General features: G+C 46.9%; 2 protein-coding genes across 4 annotated transcripts in view; one reads left to right on the top strand and one right to left on the bottom strand.

Moving 5' to 3' along the window:
- The window catches only part of TNFAIP8L2 (TNF alpha induced protein 8 like 2), a 359,688-nt gene that overhangs the window by 255,204 nt on the left and 79,616 nt on the right, over nucleotides 1-24,868 (bottom strand). The window lies entirely within an intron of this gene.
- SEMA6C (semaphorin 6C) overlaps nucleotides 1-24,868 on the top strand; it is a 118,490-nt gene that overhangs the window by 50,038 nt on the left and 43,584 nt on the right. For all 3 annotated transcript variants that reach the window (XM_030188436.1, XM_030188438.1, XM_030188439.1), the window contains exons 2-9: nucleotides 15,035-15,235; nucleotides 15,732-15,846; nucleotides 16,680-16,740; nucleotides 17,798-17,854; nucleotides 18,653-18,754; nucleotides 20,136-20,226; nucleotides 20,590-20,712; nucleotides 24,652-24,740. In XM_030188436.1, the coding sequence (XP_030044296.1) occupies nucleotides 15,130-15,235; nucleotides 15,732-15,846; nucleotides 16,680-16,740; nucleotides 17,798-17,854; nucleotides 18,653-18,754; nucleotides 20,136-20,226; nucleotides 20,590-20,712; nucleotides 24,652-24,740 (744 nt within the window). In that variant the 5' untranslated portion in view covers nucleotides 15,035-15,129. The remainder of the gene's footprint in view (nucleotides 1-15,034; nucleotides 15,236-15,731; nucleotides 15,847-16,679; nucleotides 16,741-17,797; nucleotides 17,855-18,652; nucleotides 18,755-20,135; nucleotides 20,227-20,589; nucleotides 20,713-24,651; nucleotides 24,741-24,868) is intronic.

Consider the following 24,868-nt stretch of genomic DNA (forward strand, 5'->3'; position numbering starts at 1 on the left):
TCATTGTATAAAGGATGACTCCAGTTCTGGTCGTCTTGTACTGGAACTGTTGGACCGAGACCTGCAGTGTCCTGTCTTGCCAGCAGGGGTCCTTGCTGTCCCCTGAACGCACCCGTGTGTGCATGTGGTTCTAGTTCTCAGCTTAGTTCCTGGGGGCCCCCATGAAAGGTCCTGGGTTTTCAGGACGTCCACAGTGGCTGTTCCTGTGACTTACATGCATACATGAATCTACCTAGTTTCAATCCCCTTGGAAACCCAGCCTGGTTTGGATGGGAGATGAAACACACTGGAATACTGTCCTTCTGTTCACTCAGGCCGGAGCCCCCATGTTATTGCAATGGACTGAACGTTTGGCATGTTTTTCACCTCTCCTTCAGAGCAGTGAGGGCACAGCCAGAGATGAAGCAGCGTCTGTAATCCTGCAGTGGAACGGAAGGGCGGACAGACGGGTTGGACCCTGTGGTCGGTTTCTGCTGTCCTGTTCCATCCTTGCTTGCATTTCAGACATTCTTAAATGGACAGATTTCAATTTCTCTTTCAACTGAACCTCTTCTTCCCCCATTTCTCTCTGGTCTGTGTCACAATGTGATTTTCACTCTGAGCGATACTATAGTCTTTGAAAAACATCTCTGTGTAGGGGTGGGAATGCCTTACATTTTTTAGCGAGCCTTAGTAAAAGGGACCCTAAACAAGCCAACCTACAACTTGATCGATCTTCCAGCCAGGAACGGGTACAAATCTTCTCATAAATATCTCGATCTTCATCTTCCCAATTGCAAAGGCCTCAAATACAAAACCTACTATGCATCCAACTTCTCCGTTATAGGCAGCCAACTCTGGAACGCAATACCATGACACATCCGAACAACCAATGAACACCTACCCTTCCAAAAGCTGCTGAAGACTTACCTCTTCAGACAAGCTTACCCAAACAACCCAACTTAATTCTCGAACTTAATCCACAACACTAGCACCACACATAGTAACATAGTAGATGATGGCAGAAAAAGACCTGCACGGTCCATCCAGTCTGCCCAACAAGACAACTCATATCTGCTACTTTTTGTGTATACCCTACTTTTATTTCTACCTGTGCTCTTCAGGGCACAGACCGTATAAGTCTGCCCAGCACTATCCTCACCTCCCAACCACCAGCCCTGCCTCCCAACCACTGGCTCTGGCACAGACCATACAAGTCTGCCCATACATACTCCAATCCTCTCCCCCACATCTCTCCCTACTGCCCTACTCTTTATAACTGATCATCTCTTAAATTCTTTGTACCATACTTCGTGATATCTCTGTTACACTTTGTACCATACCTTGTAAGCCGCACTGAACCTGCTGTCGAGCGGGAAAGAGCGGGGTATAAATGCTATAAATAAATAAACTTAAACCTAATACGTTTATTAACAGGTAGCCAATGTATGTCTGCCAGAAGCAGAGCAGAGCTATCAAACTTGCATTTGCTAAATATTAATCTAGCAGTGCTATTCTGTAACAGCTGCAACTTTTAATGAAGTCTGGTTGAACTGTTGCGGTATAATGAATTGCAGTAGTCTAGTTGTGGAAGGAGAATTGCTTGCATTATAATTTTAAAACTCCGTGAATTTAGTGACGTTCTTATAGCTCGATGTTGTCTTAATGTAGTCAAAAGACAGATTAGAGGAGGTTTCACTTGGGTTAGGGGGATAGATATTTAATAAGAAAATTAAAAAATCTTTTGAAGTGTCAATATAATTCAATTATAATGGCTACAGGACCTTATTTTTTGTGTAAAAAGTGAAAAATTTGTTATTTGTTTGAATGTGTGTTGAGTTGACTTGCATAATATTCTTGCTTAAGTGTTCTGTAACACCATTATTCAATAAACACTTCTATAAATCAAAAAAAAAAGACAGATTAGAGTCTAGAATGATCCTTGTTTTCAATGCTCACCAGAAGACAGTGCAAAGCTTCCCTGGGCCTAAGGTTAGGACGTGATTCCAAGGTCTTTTCTTTCTGCTCCTCCGTCCCTTCCCGCCTCCCCTGATCTGGCCTATTCACTACTCGTGATAAAGCTGTTTGTAATAAGAAGATAATTAAGAAATTTTATTAGAATTATTTCCAACTCATCATGCATAATAAGTGCAGATCATGTCCTGCTCACACGCCACTAATTTCTGTATTTGTGTGTATGATAACCAGCAGAGGGAAAGAATGCTAAATGCCACGTTCCCTCTCCTACGCTTCTTCCGTCTGTCTCTCGTCCATCTTACTCTTTTGTTCTTTTTCCCTTTTTACTACTACTTACTACTACTTAACATTTCTAAAGCGCTACTATTGTTACGCAGCGCTGTACAATTTAACATAGAAGGACAATCCCTGCTCAAAGGAGCTTACAATCTAAAGGACAAATGTACAGTCAGTCAAATAGGGGCAGTCAAATTGGGGCAGTCTAGATTTCCTGAAAGGTATAAAGATTAGATGCCGAAGGCAACATTGAAGAGGTGGGCTTTGAGCAAGGATTTGAAGATGGGTAGGGAGGGGGCTTGGCGTAAGGGCTCAGGAAGTTTATTCCAAGCAATCTCCAATAGTAGCAACATTCCATGTACAAGTCGGCCCTTGCAGATCACCAATGTGGCCGCGCAGGCTTCTGCTTCTGTGAGTCTGACGTCCTGCACGTATGTGCAGGACGTCAGACTCACAGAAGCAGAAGCCTGCGCAGCCTTCTACATGGAATGTTGCTAGTGGAATAGCAACATACTACTACTACTACTACTTGACATTTCTAAAGCGCTACTAGGGTTACGCAGCGCTGTACAATTTAACATAGAAGGACAATCCCTGCTCAAAGGAGCTTACAATCTAAAGGACAAATGTACAGTCAGTCAAATAGGGGCAGTCAAATTGGGGCAGTCTAGATTTCCTGAAAGGTATAAAGATTAGATGCCGAAGGCAACATTGAAGAGGTGGGCTTTGAGCAAGGATTTGAAGATGGGTAGGGAGGGGGCTTGGCGTAAGGGCTCAGGAAGTTTATTCCAAGCATAGGGTGAGGCGAGGCAGAATGAGCGGAGCCTGGAGTTGGCGGTGGTGGAGAAGGGTACTGAGAGGAGGGATTTGTCCTGTGAGCGGAGGTTACGGGCGGGAACGTAAGGGGAAATGAGGGTAGAGAGGTAATGAGGGGCTGCAGACTGAGTGCGTTTGTAGGTAAGAAGGAGAAGCTTGAACTGTATGCGGTATCTGATCGGAAGCCAGTGAAGTGACCTGCGGAGAGGGGTGATATGAGCATATCGGTCCAGGTGGAATATAAGACGCGCAGCAGAGTTTTGAATGGATTGTTCTGCCTCCCTCCCTCCCTCTCACTCCTTCCCTGTGTCTCTCTTCCCCTTGCTTTTTCATTCTACCTCCCTCTCCCTTCCTCTCTGTCTCTTTCTGTTATGAAATTATAATAGGTTTGTTTGAGTTATAATTATCTACCACTGTAGTTCTAGACTGATGGTTGTCCTGTTTGTTGTAGTTGTTAACCCACTCTGAACCTAAATTTAGGGACAGAAGTGGAGGAGTAGCCTAGTGGTTAGTGCAGCGGACTTTGATCCTGGAGAACTGGGTTGGATTCCCACTGCAGCTCCTTGTGACTCTGGGCAAGTCACTTAACCCTCCATTGCCCTAGGTACAAAATAAGTACCTGAATATATGTAAACCGCTTTGAATGTAGTTGCAAAAAAAACCTCAGAAGTCCCAGTTCCCTTTCCCTATTTGAGATTCTACAACATGGAATGTTGCTATTCCACTAGCAACATTCCATGTAGAAGCCTGCCCTTGCAGATCAGCAATGCGGCCGCACAGGCTTCTGTTTCTGTGAGTCTGACGTTGGAGGAGTAGCCTAGTGGTTAGTGCAGCAGACTCTGATTCTGGGGAACTGGGTTCGATTCCCACTTCGGCTCCTTGTGACTCTGGGCAAGTCACTTAACCCTCCATTGCCCCTGGTACAAAATAAGTACCTGAATATACTATGCAGTGCATTTTTTCCAGCAAAAAAGGTGTCGGTACTCAAATGCTAGGCCACCCTTCAGGGGTGGGGTGATTACTGAGGGACCCACCCTACAATAGCCAGGCCCCCTGCAACCAGTCACAGAATCTATGACAAGACAGAATTGGTGTGTAGAGCCTGAGCTCTACCATTAAAATTTGGGGACCATAGGTCAGTTTTAGCAGACAATGGAAAGGTGCCAGATCACCCTTTAGGGGTGGGGTGATCACTAAGGGACCCACCCCACAATAGCCAGGCATAGAATCTATGACAAGGCAGAATTGGTATGTAGAGCCTGAGCTCTTTCATTAAAACTTGGGGTCCATGGAAAAGGTGCCAGTACTCAGTACCCCCAAGTACCCCCTCAAAAAAAGCCCTGATACTATGTAAACCGCTTTGAATGTAGTTGCAAAAACCACAGAAAGGTGGTATATCAAGTCCCATTTCCCTTCCCTTCCCTATAAGTATCCATCAGCTGAAGTGTTTGTGTCTCTCAGTTATGTGAGCATGCCTTGTGTGTGTGTATAGCTGAACTCAGCCTAAGCAGAATAATGATTTCTGCACTAAGGTTTTTCAAATTATGTGCCTGATCGCTTGCAAAGTGCTGGTCTCTTCCCAGTGCCCAATTAGAAGCAGGGACAGAGGCTTCTGTTCAATGAGCCCTGTCTAAGGACCTGCTCAGCTTGTTATACAGCTCCTTGTAAGGAGCCAGGACTCAACACAGGACATGATAACACCCCTGAGAAAAGCCATTTGCTATCCCCCTTCCAAATCACAAAATGTCTCTGGCTATACAGCCCGGGGGGTTTCAGAGATTATGCTTACAAGATGTTCTGTAGAAATTGGCTGCTTGATCTGAGATAAGCCTTGCTTTCTTAACTGGGAGGTACCTGGGGAATCTGGTCAGTGGGGTGAGGCTGATCCAGCTGCAGGTAGGACTGCAGTGGCCTGCTCTAGACAGGAAAACTGGAGCTGCCTATCCCTGACTGCAACAGCAGAACAGGAAGAATGGGGGGGGGGGGGGGGTCCACATCGATCACAGAAACAAGCAAAGCAGACAAAGGGTGGAAGTAAAACCAAATCCAAATGACCAGCCCAAACAGGAAATGATTGGACGATGTCCCTTATTAGTTAGCTGAGGCTGTTCTGGACATTCAGACTTAGTGATGCCAAGCATCAGGGCTGCTGAGGCAGAAGCAGACCGCTGCAAGCCGCCCCCCACTCACACCACTGCTCCCACCCGCCCCCTTGCCCGGGCCCGGCACCAGCAAGCCGCTTCCTGTGCACCTGATCCCACAATCTGTCCTCTCATGCTCCTGTCCGTGCCAGGATGATTGCATTAACACGATATCACACTAATGTAATGATCTGGGCCCGGGCACCCCCTTGGAGGCCAGGCTTGGGTAAGTTTGTTCCCCCCACCCCTCTAGGCAGCCCTGCCAAGCACCACAGCAAAGCAGGGGAAGGAACTCTGAGATTTTGGCCACACCTAGTGCCAGGGCCAGGGGGTCCCAAGGAAAAAAGGGTCCCACTTGCGATCACTATGAGATCTTCTGAGGTCAGCTCCCCCCCTCCCCCCTCCCCAGTCCTTAATATGAACTTATTCCACTGACCACGCCAGTTAAGCAGTCTGAGTTGTCTTTCTGTTTTGCACCGGCTACCATTGCTCCTCGTTACCTGTGATTTCCAGATTGAAGCAGAGGCTGGCATGAATTGTTCTTGAGTGGACCCCCGGGAGGGGCCGTTTATTGCTCTTTGAAGCCAGGCTTAATTGTTTTGCATTAAATTTGTGTTAAGCCACAAGATGATCGAGCAATAAAGAACAGGGAACCCTGGGCGAGGTACCAGGGCTCTCAGCAGCTTGTGCAAGAAGAGGCTGTGATGGCGTTCTAGAGGAAAATCTGGCAAGGGTGTGTCGGGCTGGGGGTCTTAATGAGAACTTTTTGGAAGCTCCAGCTGGAGGAAAGATTCTGTCTGATAGTTAGCTCAAAGCTGCGAGAGGAAGGAGAGAGATGAGCATTGTACAAAGAGAAGCGAGACATGAAGCGGAGAAGAGACAGGGCTGGTAGTGGCACCTTCAAATACATCGTGAGTTTCATAAACCAGCTGTGACCTTGGGAAAGTCGCTTTGTCTTCCATTGCTTCAGGTACTGTCTAGACAGTAACCCCCAGATTTCCATAAATGTCACCCAAAATGTGGGGGCAGAACCCAGATGCACTTGTGAAGCCGTTTACAATTAATTATTGACGTGAATTGGCACTAATTAAGACATGCTCAGATCTGCCTACACGATATTTATAACACTGCCTGCCTAAATGGTCTTGTGTGCAATTCAGATGGGGCAGGGCATAGGCGGGTCAGGGACATGGTCAGTGTTATAGAATAGGCTCGTTTATGCATTCAGCTTCCGTGAGCTGCGCTCCAGCATTTACACGCGGTTTCAGCAGGCGCAAGTCCTCAAGCCCTGTACAGAATAGCGTTTAGGGCGGAGTCTTCTCCCAGCTCCTAATTTTGGTCGCCATTTACTGAATCTGGCCCTAAGCAAGGGGCTTCTAGTACCTGGATTCTAAGCACGTTGTAGGTTGCTTGGAAAAGATGAGCTGTCAAAGAATCCAGACCACCAAATTTTGCAAATCAGATCCAGTTGGGCAAGGAATACGTCCAACCACTGTCATAATGCATTAGCTAATGGATTTGGAGTTTGGATTTAATTACATCCTTTTTTCCAAATCTGAGCTCAAGGAGAGTTACAAATTCAGGTGCAGTTGGTAGGTGATGAGTGCCAATCCCCGTTACACGTGCTTTCGAAATTTTAGGTTGGGTTTAATAGATCCACCTATAAGAATATAAGAGTAGCCACAGTGGGTCAGACCAATGGTCCATCTAGCCCAGTATCCTGTAAATTCAGGCCACAAGTACCTGGCTGGCAGAAACCCAGTTAGTAGCACCATTCCATGCTACCAATCCCAGGGCAGGCAATGGCTTCCCCATGTCCATCTCAATAACAGACTACGGACTTTTCCTCCAGGAACCTGTCCAAACCTTTTTTAAACCCAGATACGCTAACTATTGTTACCATATCCTCAGATATGGTAACAAATTCCAGAGCTTAACTATTCTTTGAGTGAAAAAATATTTTCTCCTATTTGTTTTAAAAGTATTTCCCTGTAATTTCATCGAGTGTCCCCTGATCTCTGTACTTTATGAAAGAGTAAAAAATCAATTCACTTTTACTCGTTCTACACCACTCAGGATTTTACAGACATCAATCATATCCCCCTTCAGCCGTCTCTTTTCCAAGCTGAAGAGCCCTAACCTCTTTAGCCTTTCCTCATATGAAAGAAGTTTAATCCCCTTTATCATTTTGCTCACTCTTCTTTGAACCTTTTCTAATTCCACAATATCGACCAGAATCGAATGCAATACTCAAGGTGAGGTCGCGCCATGGAGAGATACAGAGGCATTATAATATTCTTGGTCTTATTTTGCATCCCTCTCCTAATAATTCCTAGCACCCTGTTTGCTTTTTTGGCCACTTCCACACACTGAGCAGAAGATTTCAGCGTATTGTCTACAATGATACCTAGATCTTTTTCTTGGGTGCTGACCCCTAAAGTGGACCCTAGCATCAGGTAACTGGAAAGTCGGAGCACCATAGCGGCCTGGAGAAAAATTATGAAAATGGTCCAGTCAGCACCTATTGTGTGAGACTTAAGGACCCTGGAGGGAAAGGTGGAAGTTACCTAAGAGGCATTTTAGGATGAAGCAGAAGCAGAAACAGATTCAGCAAACCTTCGGACACACACTGAGGGGACAGAAGAACTTGCTTTTCCGAGCTTACTAAAGCTGCTAGAACTCTGCCTTTGAGCTTAGAAGCTGTGTCTTAAATTCAGTTCATTGGAGGGATGCAAGGCCTGAATACTTTCATGTCCTTTACAGGAATGCTCATTTTTTTTAGGGGGGTTTTGGCATTGTTTTCTTATGGGAGCAATGTGGTTAGGAGTATGTACTCTTATGAAACGTGTGAAAAAAATGACATTTCGTGTTTTGTACTGTCATTTCAAAGGAGACGGAGGAGCAGGCAGTGACCAATTACAAGTGCTGGGGAGGGGGGGAGAGGGTGGTGGGCAGGGGGAGAAGACAGAGGACTCCCAGACATGATGATATGTCTGCAAAAGATAAGGATGGTCAGTTTCACTCAAAATGGTCACACTTAGGAACAGTGGAAACCGGAAACTGTTTGTTCAAAGTCAGAGAGGCGGTGGGGAAGGTTTTAGACCACTGAACTTTCAGCCCAGTGCATTATGGGATCTGTAGTTCTACTGTCAGGACATAATTGCACGTATAGTCTGTCCTTTGCAAATGGAAAAGAGATTTCTTTGTATGTTAAAGGTTGTATAACATGGCTACAGGGCTTACAGTATCTTTCCATTAGAGATAGGACCCCCCCCTCACCCTCTCCGTGTGGGGGAGGGGGGCTCCAAGTGTCACTAGATAGGGGACAGGAAGGTGGGAGGCAGCCTCCATTTCGCAGGCCATACCTTGCATGCTAAACATGGTAACCTTTAAACTCACAGCAGTGATGATGGATTTCAGATACAGCTGGAGTTGGACCGCAGATTACTATGCATCACACATCGCCATGATTGATTGGCCAGGGCTCCGCAGCTGGACTCCGGGAACAGCAGTGAAGGGCAGAGACAGGATGGCAGATTGAAAGAAAACAAATTTGATTTTCTTTTTTTTTTCCTTCCCTGTTTTCCATTTCTGTCCAGTGGTTCACAACGTCCTCCCACTGCTGTCCTTGGGACACAGGTAGTGATAAGGATCCTAGTGATAAGGATCCTAGTACAAAGCAGGATATTTCAGCAGAAAGAAAGTCTATGCAGGTTATCAGAATCCCCTGAGCTGAGAGTTTGGTCGCTTGGCAGATTCGATTTAACCCCTTCAGGTTTCCCTCTTGGATCTGAAAATTGTCCCCTTCTTGTGAGCACACCTATTTTCACCTTTCTCCTGTCCTGAGTTTGTTTTTCAGCTCTATTTTAGGGTCACTGGTTTTTGGTGCCATCAGTGTGCTGATGACAAACAGCACAGCACCCCCCCCCAGGTTCAGTCTCACTGTGTGCATGAGAGGAGCACCTTTCACCTTCATCCTATGCCCTCTCATTCCAGAAGGAATGGATCCACAGAATCTTAGCGGAGATTAGGTGCCAACACCAGTAATTGGGAAGCAAAACCAGTGCTGGGCAGACTTCTACGGTCTGTGCTCTGATAGTAACTGAATAGATATGGATGGGCTGGACTGTAAATTTTAAGGGTCTTCGACGTTAGCTTCAGAACTTTTAGTACAAGAACAGTGCTGGGCAGACTTCTACGGTCTGTGCCCTGAGAATGGCAAGGACAAATCAAACTCGGGTATAAAGTATCACATACCATGACAAATGAATTTATCTTGTTGGGCAGACTGGATGGACCGTACAGGTCTTTATCTGCCATCATTTACTATGTTACTAAGGAAGTGAATGTTTCTAAGTAAAGAAGGGTGAAGGATCAATTTATTCCATAACCGAGATGAATACTTATTTAAAGGAACAAGAACAATATTTATCAACAGTTCCGAAGCTGTACCATAAAGAATTTGCTAAAACAAACAGGCCATCTCAAAGACGATGCGTTCATTAACTGGAAACCACTGAAGTTTGGGAATATAACATGAAATGCTATTAAATTTACTCAGTTTAAAAATCAGCCCAACCGCAGTATTTTGGATGAGTTGCAACTTTCTCAAATTCCTTGAGGATAACCCTACGTAGCAGGCGTTGCAGTAATCCGAGTGCAGAAGAATAAGCATCTGAACCACAAGGGCAAACGTTCTTTGATCAAAACGGGGTCTGATTAACCTAAGGTCCATCCAGTCTGCCTAGGTTTATAGGCTTTCCCCTCACTTCGCAGCTGAGGTTCCTCTGTGTTTATTCCAGACTTTACCATCACTTCATAGCTAAGTCTCCTATCTGGTTTTTCCACGCTTTCCTCTCCTCTGTGTTTTTTCCAGGCACTTTTGACCTATGTCACCCTTTTCACCTCCCTCCACCACCAGTCCTGGGAGGCTGTTCCACTGTGCTCCCACCAATCTCTCCTGGAAGAAATATTTTCTCACATTGTTCCTTTGCAGCTTCAGGATCTAGATTTTCTGCCGACAACTATTTGATTTTTGTGTCTCTTTCAGGTATTTTCCTAATCTTTCAGGGACTCGTAGGTTAAGCCTCATGTCATAGGGATTTTGTCGCAGACCCCACACTATTCGATAATCGTTCTCTGGATTGCTTCTTTGTTTGATCCTTCCAGAGAAAAGGCCTCCAGAACTGGACACAGTACTCCAAGAGAGGTCTACTCAATGACCTGTACAGAAGCATTATCATCTTCCTTGGATGTTAAGCTTCTCCCCGAGTACCCTTGCATCCCTCTGGCTGTGGATTACATAGTGGGCATGTGGGATGACTGAAGGAGGAGAGAGGTGGGTTCATGACTCTAATGTCTAAAATTGAGGACAGAAGGAAGAGGTGTCATGGCTCAGTGGTGACCTCTTCAGGTCTCTCTTATTTCGATCTTCTGGTTTGTCTACGTGTTGACTATGGATGTAGGGACAGGGGGCAAGAGGGGGCATTTCCCATTCCTCCCCCCCTCACCCAAGATTTCTTAGCCACTGGCTGCTGCCTGCTACTGCATCGCCTTGCTTTTACTACCTGCTCCACAGTGAGCTCTGTTGGCTAATGCAAAACTTGACTTTGCTCTCCCTTGGAGAAATTCCTCCCTACACTACTGATGTTAACCCCCGTTGGAGTAGGGAGCAGGTTCTGGAGGAGGTACAGATGTTCAGGGAGAAAGAGGAAGGGAGGCCAGCTCTGAACTGAGCTCACTATGGACATCTTTCACTAAGGCGCGCTCATGTTTTTAGCGTGCGCTAAATGTTAGAGACGCCCATAGGAATGCATTGGCGTCTCTAACGTTTAGCACGCCCACAATTATACGCCTTAGTAAAAGACCCTCTATATATGTAAAAGTGTTATCACCAGAGGTGTGAGCATTTTGTACCGGCCTGTGGGAACTCCAGTAAGTTGTATTAAAGTTGACAAAGCAAGTCAATGGACCACGGGAGGAAAAAATACCTCACAGATTCTAGACCCGGGCTATGAGAAGGCAACTTCAAGGGTTTCTGCTGTTGGGCATGACAGAAAACTTTGGGACAGACAGCCTGTCTCCTTTCATTATACACAGACTGCCAGTTCGTTAGTTTAGTAGAGGAGGCTGTTCCAGGTGAATCTAGGGCCGTGATCACTGTTACATGACTCGGTGTCACGTTGGACAAGTACAAGATTTCTTCTAAGCTGCCATCTCAGATTAGCTTCTAGTGTCCCACTGCCCTGCCTGAAGCCACAGACGGCTGCTGGAGGCAGGAGGACCTGCTCCCCATCTCTTGGGCCCTGGGTGAGGGATGGGGCTGAATCAGATCTTGCCCCTTACACAGTGGGTCCTGAGCCAGCTGTAACACTCTCGCCGCAGCCTGTGATTTGCAATTAATATCAGAAGTGACTCTCTGTGCCTCTTATGGAGAAAACACTCTTTCCTGATGCACAATTTCCTTTCCATTTGGTTCCAGGAAATAGTCTTTAAATTAGCGGTCTAGGCTGATGGACACCTCATCCCATGTGCAAAGCGGCTTTCAGAGAGCATTTTCCAGCCATTTCCAGCCTTCTGTGATAATGGGACAGAAGAGAGGGGGATTGATGCTATTAACTGGAAACTTCTCACTGCGTCCTTTGGCACTCCGGGGGAAATATTGGTGTCATTCTGCCTGGCTGTGAGGCTCCTTCAGCTCCATAATCCCTCTCATTGCAAAAAAAAGGCTTCTTGCCCCTTAGGCTGGCGAGGACCCATTTGTTTCCCATTATAGGAAATGTTGGTGCATGGATAATTTTGACCGGTAGGAGCTCAGGCTGATGAAACAGTAGCGCTCTTGAAGTGGTTAATGTCATTTTGCAGCTGGTCTGTGAGGAGGCCTTTTGCTTTCATTCTCAAGTGTCTCCACACGCTCCCCAACCATCTGCCTCTGCTCTTCCTTCTTCCTCTCACCTGGGGTTACTAATTGGAGCTAGGTTATCGGACAAATTTGCAGCTGCCAAATTACCCAGTGCCAGGACGGAGCGTTTTGTGGCCAGTCCTGGTTTTGAACTTACATCCCAAAGCATTGTGGGATTTGTAGTGCCTGATTCTACCCATTGAAATCAGTGTTGCAGATGGGGATGTTAGAAATCCAGGATACCCCCTCCCCCCCCCCCACCAAATCTCCCTCCTGGAGCTGGGGAACTTGGCAGATCTGCAAGCTGAGCTGGTTTCCATCTTCTGTGGCACTGCCGTTCTGATGCTGTCGGAAACACAACATCCAGAGATGCCAGGAGGTAAAACCAGGGGCGGCTTAGCCTCTCCTGATGGCCTGGAGTCAGTCAATGTTTATTCAAGTATTTATATATTGCCTTTCAAAAACCAGGGGCGTAGCCAGACCTCATAGTGGGGGGGGCATATTTTAGTCTGCCGCCCCGCCATCTCACCATCCCCCACTGCCTTGCCAGTAGTAAATACCTTTGCTGGTGGGAGTCCCCAACCCCCGCCAGCTGAAGCCTTCTCCAGTGCCAGTTTCCGTCGCCGCGTTCCCTATCCTGCTGTCTCTTCCTCGTGTCCGCTCAGTTTCACTTAAAGGAGCGTGCAGGACGTGAAGAGGAAGAGAGAGCAGGGCAGGCAATGCGGCAGTACCGGAGACCCAGTGCTGAACAAGGCTTCAGCTTGTGGGGGTTGGGGACCCCCGCCAGCAAAACCAGGGGCCGGAACAAAATTTGGGGGGGCCCAGGCCCAAATGGCCCTACTTAGCTACGCCACTGTCAAAAACAGTCAAAGCGGTTTACAGTCTTAATCAGAAACGGAAAGGAACTACAATAAGGACAGTAGAAAGAGAGGGGGTGGGGGGAATAAGGTTAGTTGGGTAGCATTTTGAGTGCCACTGCTTACAGGTAGGTCCTGACCCAGGAACCTGCTTAACCCGCAAATGTCTTGAAAGGAAAATAGGGATAGGACAACTCAACTGCCGATATCCCAAGGCAAAGTGTTCCAATGCAAAGGAGTAACACTAAAAAGGCTGAATGGCGTGTGGATTCAAACCGTGTTAGATATAAAGGGGGTGTGGACAGGCGATAGCCCAGAGCAGATCGGAGTGTCCGAGCAGGTCTATACAGAGCAACAAAGCCTGCCAAATTCAAAGGGGTACCAGGGTGGAGGGTTTTAAGTTCAGGAGCTTATGGATTATGCAGTATTTATCGGCGATTTCCACCAGTCCGGTTTTCTGGGCTACAGTATCTCATGATACATGTGATTATGTTGCGGGTGATCCCACGGTATATTTTTCTTCTGCTTTTGGGGAACATCCATTGCTCTGTAGCTGGAGGTCATTTTCTAAATGCGAAGGCCAAAAATGAACCTCTTTTAAGGGTATTTTCTAAAGACACATTTTAATAAAGCCCAAGCGGCCGTCACCAGCAAAGTGGACCCAGCCCCATTTCCATCTACTTTCGAGCAGGTGCAGAATATTGCTGTGTATTTACTAAAGAGTCAAGCGTTCTGGTCGTCTTTTAAAGGGCTCCTTTCCCTTGGTGATGGATTCTCCTAGACTATGGTGGGCTAATGTTTGGACCAAGAGTAGGGTACTTTGGCTCTTCCAAAGGACACAAGGGAGACCCAATGGGTGTAGGGATTTAATTAAGAGCAAACCAAACTACCCTACTCTTTGGCCTGTGCATTTCTACAGTCGTAGGGACAGAGCATTCCTCCACTTCCTGTGGTGATCTTTCCTGTTGTGTGTTTATTGCGTTTCATGTTTCTTGATCGTCTGCACCTTATTTAACTGAGATGAGTTTTTGATTATTACTTGAAAAAATGTAAGAAATGTATACTGTGACCCCCACCAAATCCAGCCCAGAGCGTGCTGAAAGCGCACACTTGAAATGTAGGGTCATTTTCTGAGAGGCAACTATCCCCTCATTCAGTAATCTTGTGTGCATAATTTTACATTTCATATGGTTACATGCATAAATTGCTTGACAGATTAGCTGCTAATTGGCACTAATTTGCAGTTCCGCAGTTAGTAAGTTTTCTTTAATCTTAGCACGGGGGTGGATACGGATGTGGCCGGAGCATGAGCAGGTGGAACATGCCTAGAACTTATGCACCAGGATTGCAAGTGTGACATTTAGTTCAGGCCATTGACACGGTGTAAGCGGCCATCACTGTTCCCGCTGAGCGGGACTCCTCCACCAACAGTCCTGCCAGCAGATGGCGCTGTTCCACTGTCACGTTTTCAATAACGAGGGACTCCAGGGAACCTGCCTGTCCCTAACGATTGAAAACATGATATCCCGCTCAGCCGTGACTCAATACTGACACATAAAATTGCCGATATCGAATTTGTACTTAACATGCAGCATCTCGGTGCTAACGTTTGGAGACCTGTAGAGAATTACTCCCTATGTGCACATGTATTCTCATATATATGTGAAAAGGAGCTTATAGAATTGCCCCCATATCACATGGGATTGTGCGTTCCTGGCAATGCTCCTGTGTAATGCTACAGAGTGACAGGCGGGTGATTGTTCTAATAACCCCAGCACACGCCCGCAGGCACACACAATCACATGTACATGTATCGACTCAGAAAAAGATTCATTAGAACCCTCTTTAAAGGAGAGGAGTTCCTATCTTCAAAGGTTGAGGAAAAAGGGCAACATTTTGAGGGGCTGGAGAGAGAGAGGAATGACAGAGTGGAAGAGGTGTGAGGGAGGGACAAAAGCACAAGAAGGATAAATTACAGGATACAGAAGAACCAAGCGCCTGCAGACGCTCTGTGATGTATTTCTAAATCCCTTCCAGGGCTCCTCCCTCCTCTCTCACCCTCTTCCTTTGTTCTTTCTTTCCCACAGGCTGTGCTGGGGATTGGGAAGCCTAGGACCATGACTGCAGCCTAGGCCCACCTGGGTCTACGCTTTCCTTCATCTCTCCTCCGACGGACCCGAGAATGTGCCTGTCCTTCCTCACTGTGGCTCTTCTCTGCAGAAGCCTCGTGACTTCTGCGCTCCTGTTCCCTAAAGATCTGAGCCCCATTAATACAGCTGACCTGTCAGGTGAGGCAAGAACTGAGCAGCAACAGACACAAACACTGAATTGTGCCCGAGGGGATGTTGTTCTTGGTACTAGGAAGTAGGATGTAGGTTGCACCTTCCCTCCAAATAGCAGTTCAACAGCCCTCATAATTCACTATGTCAAGAGCATGCACACAGTAGGCGTATTTTCAAAGCACTAAGACTTACAAAGTTGCATAGTAACCTACAGAACTTTGTAAGTCTAAGTTCTTTGAAAATGAGCCCCATAGTCACTTAATAACACCTTTCTGGCATCTCTGGAAAGGAGATGGAGGGTTGAGATGATCCAAGCGAGGGAAGATGATCTGATTTTCTGAATGTCACTTTCCAAGTTGATGTCAGAGCACTGTATCCAATGTAAGAAGCTAAGGCACCAGACAACCTAACCTGATGATCCCAATAGCACCATGGTCTACGGGTCATGCCCTCCTACATGGCCCCATTGCATCTCACTAGCATGCCCTTCCCTTGTTTCAAGGTACCTTGTCCTGTCCCTGGTTCCGAGGCCTGATTAGTGACAATGACACTGCAAAGCTGGGTTTGGACTTCCAGAGGATGCTGAAACTCAACCACACCCTTTTCATTGCAGCAAGGTGAGCTCAGGATAATGAGTTAGTAGTGGGCGTGCATTGACTCAATGCTTCCATGCCAGACAAGTCGTACAGACGTTGTACAGACAAGTCAAACAGTTGTTGTATTGTGAGGGAATGACAACCAACCTTTGTTTTACCCACCTGCCAATGCCAAGAGCGGAAATTGGCCAGCCCAGCTCTGCAGAAGCACTGTAGGCAGACGTCATAAGTGGCAAAATGGCATTTCCAGCCGTGGCCAGCTCTGAGCCTGGACAGAGGAGAGAGTTGGGTGGGAGGGATGTTCTTTTGTGGAGGAGGGATGAGACATTACTGTTCTGGATTTTAGAGTTTAGTTCAGGGTGAGTTTGGACCATTAGGAGAAGTGAAGCTGGTCAGGTATGGTCCGTTGGGTTTTGGGGTTGATTTCATTGCTCTGAAGCGGTTTTTCTGATGGCTCTGCCCTGGCAAAATAGGCAGATGGACCAAATGTACAAAGCTTTTGTCAGTTCATCCTAAGAGGGGATGCTCTGTATGTGTTCCCTCACTTTCAACCTCCTAAAAGCTCCAGGACTAAAACGTTAGGGAGGAAATGGTGGGGAGTGCCTTCTATCCATCTTTCCTTAAATGTTGGCATGGATTTGAAGACCAGATCACTATCGGTCATGCAATTTAGCATGACCAGTTAGCACAGTTGACAGTTTTCATTTCATTTTGTGTCAGGGAGGAAGGGGGGACGGCGACTTTCTCTCTCGCTCTCTCATCTTGTCTAAACTGTACCTAGTTTGTTCCTCACTCCCCCTCCCCTTAATGCTCACTTATTCCAGCTTCTAAATCTGAATGTTTTTTTCTCCCAGGGATCATGTGTATGTTTTTGACCTGAGGCGACAAACCAAGGACGCTCTCTCTCCTGACAGAGTAAGAAGCCCACACAACAAAGCAGCTCTTTCATTCAGACCTATCAACACTTTCATTTTTAAGTTGCAAGGTTGAATCCAGCCAAGATGAGTGCTGAGGAGATCGCGGAAGGGCTGTTGGGAAAGATTTGCCTCTCTGCAGATGATACCAAATTCTGCAATAGGGTAGACACCCCTGATTGTGTGGACGGCATGAGGAGGGATATAGCAAAGCTAGAGGAATGGTCTAGAATTTGACAGCTAAGATTTAATGCCAAAAAATGCAGGGTCATTCATGCATTTGGGATTTAAAAACCCGAGGGACCAGTGCATTGTAGGGCAAGGGTTCTCAATCCATTCCTCAGGGTACACTAGCCAGTCAGGTTTTCAGGATATCCACAACGAATATGCATGAATAGATTTGCATACAGTGGAGGTAATGCATGCAAATTTATCTCATGCATATTCATTGTGGATATCCTGAAAACCTGACTAGCTGGGTGTGTCTTGAGGACTGAGTTTGAAAACACTGGTATAAGAAATGAAGTATTTCTGTGCATGGAAGAAGACTTGGGGGTGATTGTATCTGATGATCACCCCCTAAGTCTGGGGGATCTGTGTTTGGCAAGATAGATCATGATGGGCTGGAGTGGGCTTCTATGGCAACTCCAGTATTTGGGAAGGCCAAAGAAAGATCAGGACCAAGTAGATATGATTAAACCAACAATGAATATGGTATAAAATACGACTTGATGGTGTGGCTGTTGGGCAGACTGGATGGACCGGTCAGGTCTTTATAAGCTGGCCACACAGGGAGAAAAGATGATGCCAAGAGCCAGTAGGATGCTTGGGTGCACGGGGAGAGGACTGATCAGCAGAAAAAGGAGGTAATTGTGCCTCTGTGTAAGTCTCTGGTCAGACATTTAAATACCTCCTTCCCAAGTAAACAAGCTTGAGAAGACCTTTTGAAGGCCAGTGATATAGACTGGGTCCCATAAGGACTGCAAAGCATCCATGTAGGGAGAGCTACTGCCAGAGTGCATTAAATCCTGTAGTGACCATCTTCCCTCTCTTGCCAGCATCTGACATGGAAGAGCCAGGACATGCAGAACTGCGCTATGAGAGGAAAACTGCAGGTACGTCGCTAGCCCGAGCCTTCTGTCCCATCTGCCGTCGCTGCTGCTTTGCAGTCTGGTGAACCCTTCACGTTCTCCCTCCTCTGCTTGAAAGTCCAGTCGTTGCTTTCAGCCTTGCCCCCAAATTTTATAGACTAGGGCCAGTTATGTCTGTAACATAACAAACTAATTGGGTGTAAATCGGTGATAAACAGTGTTAGCAAGCGCTAATTGGGGGGGGGGAGGGTAATTTGACATTGCAAGTGTAACAGATTTACGCACACAATATGGGAGGGGCTGGGGGTGACATAAATGTAACTACTGTATAAACTATGCAGAAGAGTAGTCAGACTGTTCTGTGCCCAGGAGACTTATTTTGAAAATATGCCTGCACGTGACGCCTTTAGGGCCACAGACATGGCACAGGTGGTTGCACGTAACATCTGGCGAGTAATTCTAGAACAGATTTCTTGTACAACTTTACCGTTATACAATACTACCTTAGCGCCCAGGATTTTAGTGGCCTGTATAGAATTTACCCCTTGGTGTTCAAGGGCCTCTAACGTGTCTGGTGGTCATAATGGTGATGTTTGGACTGAGATTACTGCAAAGCATACCACTGCCAGAGATTGCGTTCATTTACAGTTTTAAATACAGGGGACCTACATCACTCAGACTACAGCAGATGGAGTGGGTGGCATCATTTGCAACGTGTGAAGTAACATGGACTGGGTGGGTGGAATTGGAGCCCAGGCAAATGTGTTAGATTTAACCGAGATATAGATATATAGTAAAAGCTTCTGGTCGTCTCACTTGCAGGATGAATGTTACAACTACATCAAAGTACTGGTTCCCAAGAATGACGACACCCTCATCGCCTGCGGAACCAACTCCTTCAATCCCGTGTGCCGCACCTACAAGGTAGGAAACAGAAGGGCGACTGGGGCCCCGGGGCTCCAAATTCCAGCATGCTGGATGCAAGCATTTGACCATCTGGGGCAGGAGATCTTCCTTCCAAGCCAAACTGCATTCAATTTTCAACTTTGTTTTTCAAGCTTTCTTTACAAAAACAAGAGCGTAGCATCTTCCACATAACACTCCCAACCCTCCCGGCCCCAGGTCCAATATCTCTTCCCCCCACCCTCTTCTGTTCCACTCCCCGTGAGTCTGGCACTGCTCCCTCACCTCTCTCACTCCCCTGCAGTCCTATAAGTTTATGTTGGTCACTCAGCACAGCAGCAGCATGACAGGTTGTCTAGGCCAGCCCCTGGGTTGGGTCTTCCTTCTGTTGCATCCCACCTCCTCTAATGCAAGTTCCTGTGGGCAGGTTGTGGTAGGGGGAAGACTCCTGATGCTGCCACTGGCAACCAATGTAAACTTTACAGGACTGCAGGGGACTGAGAGGGGTGAGGGAGCAGTGCTGGACCTCTGGGGGGGGGGGGAGGGCAGACTGCACTGAGGGGAGAAACAAAAGGCTGGGTATTTTGGTGCCCTGAATCGCTGGCACCCTGGCCAGATCCTCACCAGGTCCAGTGGTTAAGATGACCCTGAGCATCTGCATTCAGCAGGCTTTAGATGGAGGTAGAGCCCAACCCCACGAGGTTTGCCACTGTCAGTTGCCAGTGGACAGGCTGTCTCTGATAATGGCAGAAGGCTGGAAGTGCCACGGAGTGGCTTGCATCCAAATCTGCTGTCTTCGTATGACCTGCATCCTGGCTACTCTGCTTGTCATGTGTATGCCACAGAGAGACTTACATAGCCATCAGCTGCAGGAAGCTCACATCACTGGATATCCTCTATCCATTCAGCACAGGCACAGCTGCAATGGCCATAAATCTCACCGCTAGCATTAGGGATTCATTCACCTTGATTGCTTGTGTGTCTCCCATCTTCCCTGAACTATGGGTCCTCAGAAAGGCTCTGTTCACCACAGATGTTACTCCTTTAACAGCTGCTTGTCCCACCCATGCCTTTTAAGGGTATTGTTCTCCTCCCAAGCAAGCAAGAGTAGAGGCCGAGCAAAAGACGAGTCCAACACTGGAGATGGTGCTAAGGAACTCTTTATAACTGTGAAACTCTTACTCGTCATTTGATCAGCTTCTACTCTCACTTGCTTGGACGATTTGACGTAGAGGTTCTTTCCTGTTTTGGTGCTATTGTTCTCCTCCCCACTAAAGAATTTTCAAGCTTGGCTTCTGTACACTTTCTTGGTCCATTGATGCCATGAGGTGTGTCTCTGAACTTGGACTTTCCCATGATTGTCAGATCTGTAGATGAAATCATTCTCTCATCTGATTGGCAGATCAGCACCCTGGAGCAGGAAGGGGAGGAACTGAATGGTCAAGCCCGCTGTCCATTCGATGCCAAGCAGACCAATGTGGCTCTCCTCGCAGGTATGGAATCTCCACCCATTCTCCACCCTGGGCATTTTGCTCCATCATTACTAGGTGTGACGAATGCCCCTGCAGAGGCGAGAGATCCTAGTTAAAGCTACCAGAGGATCCCCCAAAACAGCACCTCCCTTACTCCAGGACTAGAAGGGTGCTGGAGCTAGCCCTGGCTGAGAAATTAGGAGTGGAGGAGGGGCCTAATGGTTAGTGCAGTGAGCTGAGATCCTGGGGAACTGGGCTTGATTCCCACTGCAGCTCCTTGTGACCCTGGGCAGGTCACTTAACCTTTCATCCCTAGCAGAGAAAGTGACCCATTCCTATACCCAGTTCTTACTAGCTCATGCACTTTTTTTTGTCTCTCTCTAGATGGAAACTTATACTCTGCTACGGTGGCAGACTTCCAAGCGAGTGACGCCGTTGTGTATCGCAGCCTGGGAGAAAAGAGCCCTGTGCTGAGGACTGTCAAGTACGACTCCAAGTGGCTGCGAGGTAAGGCTGCTGCAGGGGAGGTACACACACTGGTTGGTGAAGAGGGTGGCATAGCTCCCTGCTCTACCAGGAGCAGCATCCCAGTGTCCTAGATCAGAAGGTATTGAGTACAGTTCATCAAGAAAGTTTGGGACAACACTGCCTTATCTGATTACAGCTCCCTTCCTCCATTCACGAGCAGTGAATTCTACCACCAACCATATGAGCAAATCCACATCAAATAATTCAAAACCAAGGGGGTAATATTCTGGTCACCGCATCTCAAAAAAGATATAATGGAATTAGAAAAGGTACAGAGAAGGGTAATGAAAATGATAAAGGGGATGAGGCGACTTCCCTATGAGGAAAGGCTGAAGCTTCTAGGGCTCTTCAGCTTGGAGAAAAAGCAGCTGAGGAGGGGAGATATGATAGAGGTCTATAAAATAATGAGTGGAATGGAACAGGTAGATGTTGAATTGCTTGTTTACTCTTTCCAAAAATACTAGGACTAGGGGTCATGCAATGAAGCTACAAAGTAAATTTAAAATGAACTGGAGAAAATTTTTCTTCACTCAATGTGTAATTAAACTCTGGAATTCATTGCCAGAAAATGTGGTAAAAGCAGTTAGCTTTGCAGGGTTTAAAAAAGGTTTAGATAACTTCCTAAAAGAAAAGTCCATAAGCCATTATTAAAATGGACTTGGGGAAAATCCACTGCTTATTGTAGTATAAGCAGCATAAAATGTATTGTATTGTTTTGGGATCTTGCTAAGTACTTGTGACCCGGATTGGCCAGTGTTGGAAACAGGATGCAGGCCTTATTATTATTTGACCTTCAGTCTGTCCCAGTATGACAGTGCTTATGTTTTTAATGCCAGTCCATATTCGGGCACTGACATTGAATTTCCGGGTTTGCAGAGCTGGCTAACACATAGCTGGTTGTATGATATTGAGCACTTTACCAGCTATAGGCACTGCATAAAGATAGGACTGACTTTTATGTGTTTAACTTGGCCGGTTAAGTTCTGAATACCAGCCGAGTGCTGACTTCACCCCTGGAATGCCCCCGACATAGCCAGTTTTCAGTTTGGCGCTAACCAGTAATTTTCAGAGGCAGTAACCAGTTATGTGGTTTAACCAGCCGCCAGAAACAGCTCCTGGCCAGTTAAATCACTTGGTCTAGGCAAACCACTAATTTTCAGTGACACTTATGTGCGGTTAGGTGTGTGCGCAGTTAGATATGTGTGCTTGTTCCAGCCACAGAACTGCTTGCTCTAAGAGCTCATGTATAGGACAGAGAATGCTGTATGTTGTGTGTGTATGTGTGAGTCCTTTGTGTACGCCCATCAGGAGTATAGCCAGACTTCGGCGGGAGGGGGGTCCAGAGCCCGAGGTGAGGGGCACATTTTAGCCCCCCCTGGCGCCGCCGACCCCCACCACCGCCGCCACCAACTTTGATGACCCCTGCCGACGATGCTCTCAACCCAACCTCCCACCGCCACCCCTCCTCTGCCGTCGCCTACCTTTGCTGGTGGGGGACCCCAATCCCCGCCAGCCGAGGAGGTCCTCTTCAGAAACAGAATGAAGCCTTCGCGGGAAGAAGAGGACCTCCTCGGCTGGCGGGGATTGGGGTTCCCCACCAGCAAAGGTAGCCCACGGTGACGGCGGGGGAGGGTTGGTGGCGGGAGGGGGGCCCAGGCCCCCTGGCCCCACGTAGGTACGCCACTGACTCCCATCTGGCAGAATTTTGGCCTCTACGCATGTCCGTGTTCACATATCTGCAAAGAGGCCTTTACAAAATAAATACAGCCATACTGGGTCAGACGAATGGTCCATCTGGCCCAGTGTCCTGTTTCCAGCAGTGGCCCATCCAGGTCACAAGTTCCTGGCAGAAACCCAATTAGTAGCAAAATTCTATGCTACCAGTCCCAGGGCAAGTGACCACTTTATTGAATTAACCCCTTAATGTTCTGGGTTTGCATCCATCTGAATGGTCATAAGTCCAGTAACACCCCCACAAAAGGCTGCACTGACTGGTGCCTTGCTCAGAAAGACAATTTGGTGGGGAGAATGACATTTTAGAAAACCAAAGCTGTCTGAATTGCTGAGAGCAAGGTAGCCTCAACCATTAAACAAATCTGGTGCTCACCTAGGATGGCAGCTTCTGGGGGGGGGAGGGGAAGCAAAAAGCAGCTGCAGTCAGAGGAAAGCAACAGACCCTGACGGCTGCATAAACTCAAAGAAGTCTCAGAGCGTACTTTTAACTTGTATGCATATTTACAGAATCATTTTAGGAGTGGTGATACCGAGGTGATTGTAACTGAGTTTCTTATCAACATCTTGGGGAAGGGAGGAGCCGAGGGACCTAAAACTTAACTGAGGGGTCACGAGGCTGAAGGTTGATCTAGGGCAGTGTTTCCCAAGTCGGTCCTGGAGTACCCTCTTGCAAGTTTTCAAGATATCCACAATGAATATGCATGAGATTGATTTGCATACACTGCCTCCGTTGTATGCAAATCTCTTTCATGCATATTCATTGTGGATATCTTGAAAACCTGACTGGCAACGGGTACTCCGGGACCGACTTGGGAAACACCGAGCTAGGGCACTGGCCCTGGTGATGGACTTGATATACTGCCTTTCTGGGGTTCAACAAAGTGGTTGACATCTTCTATGCAGGGTATTTTCTCTGTCCCTGTTGGGCTCAGAAGCTGTTTTTGTACCTGGGGAAATGGAGTAAAGTGACTTGGCCAGTGGTGGTGCGAGAAGTTCCCCAGGATCTCAGCCCACTGCAGTAACCATTAGGCTACCGCCCGAGAAGTCAAGTCAGTCACAAACAGAAGGAAATTACTCTACTAAAAAGGGGGGCACCAAAAAATGGAAAACGTAGAGTAACGAAAACTCCTCACAGCTGATGTTCAAACCAGAATTTATTCAGAGTTCTTCTAAAAACATGGACAACTCTGAATAAATTCTGGTTTGAAGTTTTCGTTACTCTACTTTTTCCATTTATAACCGCCCGTCATTAGAGTACTAGGCAGGCTTTTAAACTGTTCAGAATTATAGATCTGAAGGCGACGAAACAGTGTGACAAGGCGGTGGCCGTAGCTAGAAGGTTGCTAGGCTGTATAGAGAGAAGTGTGACCAGCAGAAGAAAGGAAGTGTTGATGCCCCTGTACAAGTCGCTGGTGAGGCCCCACCTGGAGTATTGTTTTCAGTTTTGGAGGCCGTATCTTGCTAAGGATGCAAAAAGAATTGAAGCGGTGCAAAGAAAAGCTACGAGAATGGTATGGGATTTGCGTTACAAGACGTTTGAGGAGAGACTTGCTGACCTGAAAATGTATACCCTGGAGGAAAGGAGAAACAGGGGTGGTATGATACAGATGGTCAAATATTTGAAAGGTATTAATCCGCACACAAACCTTTTCCGGAGATGGGAAGGCGGTAGAACTAGAGGACATGAAACAAGATTGAAGGGGGGCAGACTCAAGAAAAATGTCAGTAAGTATTTTTTCACGGAGAGAGTGGTGGATACTTGAAATGACCTCCTGCGGGAGGTGGTGAAGATGAAAACGGTAAACGGAATTCAAACATGCGTGGGATAAACATAAAGGAATCCTGTTCAGAAGGAATGGATCCTCAGAAGCTTAGCGGAGATTGGGTGGCAGAGCCGGTGGGGGGGGAGACGGGGCTAGTGCTGGGCAAGACTTCTACGGTCTGTGCCCTGAAAATGGCAGATGCAAATCAAGGTAAGGTATAAACAAAAAGTAGCACATATGAGTTTATCTTGTTGGGCAGACTGGATGGACCATGCAGGTCTTTTTCTGCCGTCATCTACTATGTTACTATGTTACTATGTAACTAACATTCATTATAATAAAAGTTAAAACAATACAAGAAATGCATCTTTCCACCCTGTTCTGATGTCCAGGTAATGACCTCTGGTTTTCCCCCTGACAGAGCCACACTTCCTCCACGCCGTGGAATTTGGTCACTACGTTTATTTCTTCCTGCGGGAGATCTCCATGGAATATACCACACTGGGGAGGGTAAGTATGGGGAGGTGGGGGTGCGGCTTTGCTGTCCGAATCCTTCCTGGCTTCACTTAACTTTTACATCAAAGTTTAGTAACCCTGGGAGTTAAAAGACTGTAAAACGCTGTAATGTCGTGAAACAG

This window comes from Microcaecilia unicolor, chromosome 14 (genome assembly GCF_901765095.1).
Source record: "Microcaecilia unicolor chromosome 14, aMicUni1.1, whole genome shotgun sequence".
Lineage (NCBI taxonomy): Eukaryota > Metazoa > Chordata > Amphibia > Gymnophiona > Siphonopidae > Microcaecilia > Microcaecilia unicolor.